The sequence below is a fragment of the Artemia sp. Qi Xiang Cuo genome, chromosome 8 (genome assembly GCF_049724085.1).
Source record: "Artemia sp. Qi Xiang Cuo chromosome 8, ASM4972408v1, whole genome shotgun sequence".
NCBI classification, from domain to species: domain Eukaryota; kingdom Metazoa; phylum Arthropoda; class Branchiopoda; order Anostraca; family Artemiidae; genus Artemia; species Artemia sp. Qi Xiang Cuo.
Window position 1 is genome coordinate 33,069,389 of NC_142801.1, and position 10,534 is coordinate 33,079,922.

A 10,534-nucleotide genomic window follows, 5' to 3' on the forward strand; every position below is an offset into this window, starting at 1 on the left:
AAGCCCAAAAAAAGGTTAGATCAGAAACTTTTTATGTAGCTACTTGAAAAATGAAATCAAAATTACAATATTTTGAGTTCATTCATTTATTTGCCTTTTGGAATCTTTTCTGTTTCGTACATAGCCTAATTGTAGAGTTTAAGTAATTGGATGTTTTCTTCCCCAATCACGCATTGCACTCCTGGCCTAAGGTATCGAACCAGGAAATAGGTACCTGGGCAACGCAGACCATTGGTCAGCACGGGAAAAAGTTTTTTTTCTTGGTTCTTGATTTTCGTGTCTATAGTTTTTCAGTCTTTAGTCTTGATTTTATAAGTCCTTGAGTTTTTTTTTAGTTTTTACTTGAAATTTTCTATTTTTAACAATTGGGGTAGCACTAACTCAAACCATATAGCTGCGTGAAACTCCCTCTCATTTTATTTTTGGGTTCTACAGCATATTGCAGTGGTTCTCGAACTTTTTTGACTGTAGTCATAAAATAACCTTGCTCCTATATGAGCAGACACTGACTGAATGGCAGGTACACGGGTCACTAGTTCTTCTTTTTCGTTACTCATAATTTTCAGATGAGTAGTGCAAATTAGGTCAGTCAGTCCAACTGCTGTGTCTTGAAATTCACCTCGAGTTACCAGTAGAGCGCGATCGATAGTTTGAAGATCTATGCTCTAAACGGACGAGATCAGATCAAAGCGTTTACATATATGAATCTTTCTTCGAAAACTAAATCAACATTTACTCCCTTCCCTTCAAAGGTTTCGCCTTACCATATGATTACCTCCATCCCCTCTCCCAAGATTTATTTCGACGTTCGTGTTTTTGTTAGTTGATGCAGCAAGATTTCATGTTGGGATGATTAGATTACAAGTTTGCATTTTTAAATTTTATTTGCACATACAATTCAAATTTTGGCTTTAAATTACATCATACCCTTCAATCTTAAAAGGCTATATTATAGTCTTTATAGTGATCGCAGTATGTAAGTTTATGATTGTATTCAAATTGATATAATTATTTTCAAATTTATTTGTATATATCAATAACACAAAACAGTGACCAGAAATTGATTGCACCGCAAAGACGTATCAAGGTGCATAGTTCCATTCAAAAATCGGTGTTGAATTAGAGCATATTCCTTTAGCTTAAATTAATCTAAACTCATTCCGTTTGAAAGCCAGCTAATCATTTAAACAAATTGAATAGGTCATGGTGGTTCACCAAAGCCCCTTCCTGCGCCGTTTGCTATTGCAGCTGATAAGGTCGTTATCAATTCTGGAGAAAATGTCCAAGTTGCTATTGGGAGCTTACCTTCAAGTCCTGGACTTTTTAAAGGTTTCCTCATAAACGCAAGAGATGCTACCACAAACGAAGTCATTGGAACTTTCGAGGCACCCCTTGATAACAGCGGAAGACTCATGAAATGCTCTGGCGGAACTCAGGTTGGTTCATTTATACAGTATTAATATTAGTTTAAAGGACTTAAGCTACACAAATGGCAAGCTTAGTGAAGATGACAACCCCACGAAGCCCCCTTCTCTCACGGTGCTTAAGTAATATAGAAAAACACAGTCCCGCTTTATGAGAGTATTGTTTGCCTGCTTGAAAAACAAGAACAGGCTGAAAAATCCTTGATTTTGTATTCTGAATTCTAAGTTAACGCATCAAACTAATTAATACGATTAGTCACACAGGAATTTTTGATATTAATATATTGATTTCAAGGCTACCCTACCATTCTGGATAAGTCGAGATATGTTGTTAGAATTTTCTTAATTTGGGGGAAACGGCTGTGAGGTGCTCAAAGTGAACATTTTTAGCCTAGTTAAAACTGATGTTTGAAAAATTTCTTCGCAAGACGATTATAGCCCCGTCCCATTTACTTTAGTGTACATATATGCTTAGAACTATACATTGCATGACAGAAAGAATTTACTTTCATTGATTAGTTCAGGAGGTTTAACTGTAAAGGGTGAAAAGTTTATTTAGCAAGGACTTGTGCTTATATGAAAACTGAGTGTTTGTATTAATTCCCCATGGAAACTCGTTTCTATATTCATGTTGTTGATCTAACCCTTCTCCTTGCAATGACAAAAGACTGGAGCATCAGCTCAACTTCCTTGTTTCTTTTTTGTACCATTGTAAACCATTTCCTCTTTGTTAATGCAGATGTGTGTTGAAGAATAGATGATGATTTAACGATGCCGCGCTACTTGTTTATATTCCCACATGCTAAGGTATACGCATTCATTTTTAATAGTCTGATTTTTAATTTTCCACTTTAAGAATTATATTCATAAAACTGGGAAAACTACAACCTTGGATCAAATTAAAAAAAAAAAAGTTGAAAAAAAGGTTTTCCCGAATAAAAGTAGGGAACGATTTTAAAGCAAGCGAGAAGAAATAAGGGTGTTAGCGACCACACCAAAGAAGTGAAGTTAGATTAATCCTAATGAAATATACCAAAATATGTTGAAAATATAATAGGCTACTTTACTAATAAAATTATGGAGAATACAACAGTGTTATGGAAAGCAGACCGTGCTGCCCAGAACGCATTATGTTAAATACCTAAGCTAACCACCTATTATTTTAAATATTTAATTAAAATATACCGGCAAAGTAGTTTCTCTCGCTCAGGCTAAGCTGATTATCTCCGAGTGGACACAGAAAACCGGTTTTTATTTCAAATCAAGAGCAAAGTGTGGAACCTATAACACATAAGTACCGAAATAAGGTTTTCATAAGATAAATCAAACTTAGGTCGACCAGAAATTTCTGTCAACGAATAAATCGTCATTATCACGCATGAAGGTCGTATATGGAATTTTCAAACTTCGGAAATAATTGCCGAAAACCATTTGCTGAGCTGCATTGTAAGGAAGGATCAGTAGGTCAGTGTGTTCTCAATCACCTTTCAATCCTCCTGGTCTAAATTATTCTTCTGGCCCTCCCTTTGAGGACAGCTTAACAACTGGTTTTAAGAAATTACACCAGACATGTGAAAATGTTAGATACGACCTCTATGTAACAGAGACGAAAATGGATGTTTAACTCACTGAAATATAAAGCGATTAATTTCGTGTCTGTGTATCCATACTGAAATGGCTTTAATTGCCTGTTTTTTTTTCATAAGCTGCTACTACCCCACGTGCATAACTTGTAGTTAATATTCTTTTTTTTAGAATGGTGTGACGCATGCAAATAATGCAAGAAAACAAAGAGTTGTGCTGACATGGCAATCTCCGGCCAACTTTGAAGGTGATGTCGTCTTCAGGTATGTGTTGCTTTGCAGTCATTGTTCTTTGTCAAGGGCACTGAAAAGAAAGAAAAGGGGTAAATTCCTCTCAGACTGGTCTTTAAGAGCCTCAGTCCTGAAAATGCATCGAATATTTGAGAAAGATAGAACCTTAGTAATAGGGTTTGCTCTCAGGTCAGTCAGGTCAGTCATAGTTATTGCAAAAATAGTCGATAGTTGTGGCATACACTTGTTTTGAAATTCTAAATTCCAAAAAAACGAAAACCGGAGCTTTCTCCAGCAATATCAATTGTTAGTTCTTACTGCAACTACTACAAACTACTCATCGCAGCAATGATCCTTTTGACTCCAAAGCAGCAGCAAACGTCCTCCTCCGCCCCAATCTATTAAAAAGCTTCATTACTTACACCTTTCCGTGAACATCCAATTCCCTTTAAATCTTTTCTGATCACCTCTTCACATTCCATTTGAGAGCTTCCTATGTTTTGTTTGACCGCAGATAGAATACTAAAGACTAGCATCCTCATCCGTAAAATTTGCCCTGACGTTTCTTAACGTTTCTTTATGGTCACCATTATAATCATTTCTTTATGGTTTCTATCAGAGCTTACTGTTTGTTGTACTGTCGCTCAAACGATACCAGCAACTATTTTTAATAAATTCTACTGGAAAATATCTAGCATATCCTCTTGGACTCTTTGAGGTATCCGCGTTTGAAAACTGCACCTAATATTTGTAATTACCTTGGATTGTAGTATCCTATTTTTAGTTGCAACATTTACCTTCCTAGTCCTTCAAACCTTCCTCAACTGCAAAAGTTGGCATCACTTGCTCAACCTCATTTATTACTAATTTATATATGATTGGAGTAGTGCTTCCACTGTTTTCCAACTCTATTTTAATGCTTCAAAAAATTGGAATGCTTAAACCAACCGTCAAATTTTTTTCAAGTATATTAAAAGAAATATATACCTTTAGAGCTTTAAAAAATATGTATGAAATTATCTTTTAGTTTAGATAACCTTTTGTCTTATTAACTAATTTTTGTATCAAAGACAAACACGAATTACGCTTAATTAGTAAAGAATTCTGAAGGAACAAGGAAAAGAATTGTGCTTTCAAACAGTATGTGGTTTGTAAATTCAGTTGATTCTTTATGACAGTCATGTGTCTGCTCAATGTCATTATTTAAAAGTATCATCCTTAGAGTCAGAAAAAGATAAATTTTGCTTTTATTGATATTAATACTTTATTACTTCTTTGGGTTAATTGGTTTGACTAGTGAGGAGTCACAGCAAGACAAGGCTTTCGAGGGCCAGCTTACCCCCACTAAAAACCATAAAGTTTCTGAAAAAATTGACTTTAAAGCAAAATCTGGTTTTTAGGGGGCCTACGTACTTTTACGTAAATATCGCTTATTTGAACTTGATAACGGCATGTTAGCATTCCTTTATTATTAAACTGTAGGAGATTGAGGTAGCTACAATAGAAAGTCTCCTGATATTAATGTCAGCTTTTACAGATCATTTAGTTTTGTGTTTTTTTTTTTTTATGAAATCTACCTTCTTACTCACAATAAATATGTTTGTTCTTATCATCTCAAGTTTTCCTGTTTTTATTGTATTTGCCATTGTGGCAGATACCTTTATATATTTTCTATTGATTACTGGAAATCAGTATTAAACATTAGAAGCTTCCTAACAAACTGCGTCTTCTATCATATGAGTATTTGTCCCTCCATAGTGCTCTTGAGATGACTTGTCAAGCTAGACGTAAATTTTTGAAATTCCTTAAGTTTGTTTCTAAAATACCATTTTACTATTAAGACTAAGTTAAATAATGGTTACCGTTCCTAAATCAGCTAAAAATTGCGATTTTTTCTAACTTGCCAGTTTTTTAAAACGTGTTTTCCAAATCTTGGCCTCTATGGGCGATGGTGTGTCCTTTAATAGGTTGTATCCATCGCAACAACTATGATTATTGTTAACTTTAATATTAACCATATTACTGCGATCAGCTGAAAACTAAAATGTGAAAATCTTGAAATTGGGGTTCCCTTATTAGCAATGCACTTAGTTAAACTATGTGTATGAAATGGCTGAAGTGTTTATTCCCCTGAGAACTTAAACAGACACAGTTAAGCTGCAGCACTCTCTGGGGAAATGATGGTTCAAACAATAATAAAGAATGGCGAAACCAAATACTGTGAAATTTTGCTTTTCTTTAACAGCTGCCATTGTTTAGTAGATATTAGCTTTTATATATATATATATATATATATATATATATATATATATATATATATATATATATATATATATATATATATATATATATATATATATATATATATATATATATATATATATATATATATATATATATATATATATATATATATATATATATATATATATATATATATATATATATATATATATATCCCTCTATATTTATAAAGTTTTCCATCAACAAATATGTATAGTGCATTAATGATTTTCTAGTTGTTTTGAATTGTTTTTTTTTATAATTTCAGAGGAACTTTTGTTGAAGATTATAGTAATTATTGGGTCAATGTTGAATCCGACCGGGTTCGAGTTAGTCGATCAGTTTCTTTTGTACAAACTGAATCTCCGTATCCTATCACTACGCCTGAAGTGCCTCTTTTTACGTTTGCCTCTACGACTGAAAAGACTTCGCCGCCAAGAGAGGTAACAACAACAGCCACAACTACAGTATCAACCACGCAGAAGGCAAAACCAACCGGTACTCCTTTGTGGTCATTTACGACTACTGTAAGTAATACCTTTAATTGTAGAATTATCTGTTGACGTATTTAGAAGACAACTATTATGGCCCTACTAGACTATCGACGAAATTAAAAGAAAATTTAGCTACTCTTTAGTATTCTGGAGGTATAGTGACCCTGCTAGGCTTAGTCTCGCCGCACAACTAGTAAAAAAGTATTTTAGCCACTGGTACATCTTTTTTCTCATTTACGGCAGCCATAAGAACAGCTTTTTATTTTCGGATTTTTGTTGACATTTCAAAAGGATAACTGCTGCCCCTAAGAGTATAGAAAACCAATTAGAGTGGAAACTGGCGCTAGTTGTCAAAAATAAACCAAGGTGATCGCCGACCTTACTCGACCCAAAATTTTTCAGGTACTTTAGAGATGAAGAGCAGGGTAAAGCAGATAGAATTATGTCATCAGCAGGCCTAATTGCTTACAGTCAAACAGTCTAATTAACTTATCAAGATTTTCCCAATCTAACCCGGGCCTGATTTTAGCAGACTGGATTTAACTCGTATCAAATATCGAGTTTTCTTTGAAATTTTCTGCTTTTTTAATGAAGTCGCTTGACGCTAAACTGTCAGTGGTGCTTGTACTTATTAATTCCCACCTTCCCGTGTTAAACCGCTTAAGATTTAACTCTGAGAAAATTAACTATTTTCTCAAACAGCGACGATGACCACACTGCCTGTCCGTCATAAACAATAAGTAAAACAATAGAAAAATTTTTATACAAGACAGTGGAAAGCAACTTTAAGTAAATATTTCTGCCCTATATCGAAGGGCCGTCCTCAGACAAACAGAACGAAGAGAATAAAAAAAATATGAAAGAGACTTACATTAAAATTAATCCATTAAAACTAAAAGGTTTTTTAAAAAATGTTTTAAAAAAGCCCCAATATCATTACTTCAAGGAAGTTCAACCAGGACTGGTACTCGAAACGAATTGGACAGAGAACAGTTCATTCAGATGGAATTAAAATACTTGCAGACAAGATTTTAAAGCTAATCTCGCCTTCTTGGCAGCTAAACTAGATGGTCTATTCGTAATAGGTTGACTGGAGTTATTTACTGGTTTTTTAATATAATTAGTTAAATCATTTTTAATTAGATTTGTGTATAGGGCATTAAGTGAATATTCCCCCAAATCTCTATTTAAAGAAATATTACTATTTATTTTGATTTTAATTTCAATTGCCTCACAAACAACCTGTTTTATGCCTAAATCATTGCTAATAAGGCAAGTTTCTTCAAAAAGCATTTTATGACTAGGGTTATCATATATGTTACTGCTTAAAGTCGAATCGAAGGAAATATTTGTACCATTAGAATTTAAAGCTTTAGTTATGTCATCTTTGTGTTGTTGCAGGCGTAAATTTTGATGGGTTCTACCAACATAAAAATGGCCACAGTCACAAGGTATTTGATGAACCCCTCTTTGGCGAGTAACTGGGGTTGTATCTTTACCAGAGTTTAGTAAACTCATGATTTTAAAATCATTTGTGAACACAACATAAAAATTATTTTGCGTGGAAACTCTTTTTAAACTTGTAGTGACTTTTGGAATATATGGAAGTTAAATTATATTTGAGGGCTTGACGGGAACTTCACATTCTAAAAGACCCTTAACTTTACGGGAGTGTCTTGCCAATCTTCGGCTAATTGTATTGTTAATAAATACAATAGGATAACCGTTTCCAAAAAGTATGTCTCTAATAAAATTTAGTTCATCTGTGATGTAAGATTCAGAGCAAATGTTTAAGGCACGGTCAACAAGAGATGTAACAACACCTCTTTTAACTTGTGGGGGGTGATTGGATTTAAAATGTAGATATCTGTTATTTTGTGTGGGTTTTCTGTAAATTTTAAAATTCAGTTTATCAATGTCGCGAATAATTAAAACATCCAGAAACGGTAATTTATTTGCTTTTTCAATTTCTAATGTAAATTGTAGATTTCGGTCATATATATTAAGGTGATCTAGAAAGCACCTAAGTTCATTTTCCCCATAATTCCAGAGAGATATTACATCATCCATATAACGCCCCCAATAAACATGTTTTGAAAAATAGGAACTTAAGGCCCAATTTTCAAGGTGTTCTACATAAATGTTCGCTAATAACCCGGATAGCGGTGCACCCATAGGGAGACCATTTTTTTGTTGATAAAAAGAATTACGGAACTAAAAATACATTGAATACTTATTACAAATTTTGACTAGGGACATTAAAACCTGGCGATCTATTCCTGTTGTGGAATCTTCAATTAAATAATAATTTTCTTCTATTTTGTTTTTTAATAACTGCTCAGGTATTGCTATATCAATATTTGTGTACATAGAAACTATGTCAAAACTACTTACCATTGTATTTTCTGATATGCTTGCACTTTTAAGTCTTTCTACTAAATCTACCGAATTACATATGTAACGATTTTTGGGAATAAAGTAACGGTTTGAAGGCTGTACATACCACTTTCCAATATTGGAAGCAGGGGCTTTCGTACATGCTACAATTGGCCTTAAGGGAATACCTTGCTTGTGTAATTTCGGTAAACCGTAAATCTTTGGGCAAAAGCTACCTCGGGGGAGATTTTTATAATACAATTGTGGGGTGATTTTGCCATTTTGTTTTAGATTCTCTAGTTTGGTTATAATTTTATTCGCAAACTTATCAGTATGGTCGTGAGTCATGGAAGTATATGTATTTGTGTCATTTAAGTGTGAATAAATTTTATTGTCGTAATCTAAGGTATCCATGACTACAAGTGAATTTCCTTGTCTGCTTTAGTTATTACAATTGAAGAGTCTTTGCGAAGATTATACAAAATTTTCATGTCGTGCGAAATTTCTGGTGTCAAATTAGTATGAGATGTAACTTTTTTTTGGCTGGCGTAAAGTGTATTAATAAAACAAGACCTCACTTCATCTGGGTTAGAAATGGATGTGTATTGTTTGTGCAAAGAAGATTCTAAGGAGGAAACAATATCAGTAGAGAGGACCCTATAACTCGTGACCCCACACCATATATGGGCATAGAGTCATTAGGGAGAACACGTGGTTAATGGGGTCAATGACCTAAATTTCCAAGGTCGATGTTGTTGTTGTTGTAAGTGCACGCTCTCAGCGAATGTCAAGGTCAATGTTGTTGTTGTTGTTGTTGGCACGCTCTCAGCGAATGTTATGAGTTTCCCGGAAACAGTTAGATCACGTGTTTCCTTTTCAGCCAATCAGCGAGTCGGATACATCCCTCTTCTCAGCCAATCAGAGGGCTTGTTACATATGGTTTTCCCCGTTACATAACAATTCGCCCTTGAGATTTCGTATATAACGAAAATGCAATGTGATTAAATTATCAGAAAGTATTTTGACATAGTGCAAACAACTAGAATGGATAGAACAATTAACATAATTGATGAGCTTGAGGCCTTGGCAGCCGCAATTAGCAATGTAAGTGCATTTTTATTTTCAAACGAATTTTCCTTGGACATCCTCCAGTATATTCAGCTAAAACGTAAATATTTTCATTTACCTCAAACACCTCCCCCCCCCCCAAACCATACAAACATAAATATAATCAATTGATATAAATAAATATATTATTTTTAACCAAACCCTATGTTTTACAATCCCAAATTCTCGCAAAAAGAAATAATTATCCTTTCGTTAAATTTTGGCTTTTCTCAATTGTAATCTTTTCTCTAACTGAGACATCCATCGCTCTCTTGTTATTAGCCCACTCTGATTTGACACAAGACTCCAATGTGAGGCCTATAATTAGCTGTCACCCTTTTCCAGTGTGTTCACGCTATCGGTCTAGTCAAAGGGTTTTGTTTTTGCTGTCAAATTAAAACAGTTTTAAGCAAAAAGAGAATGCTGTATATTAAGCTTGTAGTTTCGTAACCTTGTATTTGTCAGAGAAGCTGTTAAATATATTATTTTAAAATTATGTTTAACAATCTAAGTAGTAAATTCGGTGACCGGGGGGAGGGGGCAATACATTGCTACTAAAAGATGCGTTGTACGTCAATTATGGATAGGGGGAGGGCAATGTATTCAATTCTACCGCCATCAGTGTAAAATGAAAACAAACTATTTCTTCGCATTAAAAGTAAGGGGGGATTTTCTTCAAACAAACTAGGCCGGTTTTTGAACGGCTCAGTGAGCCGTAATTCTCAGATTCAAAAGGATGCGATATCTTTCGGTGGGGGGAGGGGATATTTTTCCATGTCTTTTCTCAGGGATATTTTCCGTGGGGATTATTTTCCTCGGGGTGTTTTTTCTGGGGGTGGGGTAAATACCAGCTATCGTAAAAGGATAAGGAAAGATAAAAAATATCGTTAATACTTTAAATGCATCAAACAAGGCATGCTCAATGCAGATTAAAACCAGAAAAGAACAGAAACGCCTAAAAATTAGAAATTATGCCGACTTATATAGGCCGGATTTTGAACGGCTCAGTGAGCCGTAAGTCTCAGATACAAAAGGA

General features: G+C 34.3%; 1 protein-coding gene across 1 annotated transcript in view; it reads left to right on the forward strand.

The window, feature by feature from the left end:
* LOC148949345 (ferric reductase 1) overlaps positions 1-10,534 on the forward strand; it is a 141,935-nt gene that overhangs the window by 33,077 nt on the left and 98,324 nt on the right. The window contains exons 3-5 of the mRNA XM_089093381.1: positions 1,201-1,436; positions 3,180-3,271; positions 5,790-6,048. Of these exons, the coding sequence (XP_088949507.1) occupies positions 1,201-1,436; positions 3,180-3,271; positions 5,790-6,048 (587 nt within the window). The remainder of the gene's footprint in view (positions 1-1,200; positions 1,437-3,179; positions 3,272-5,789; positions 6,049-10,534) is intronic.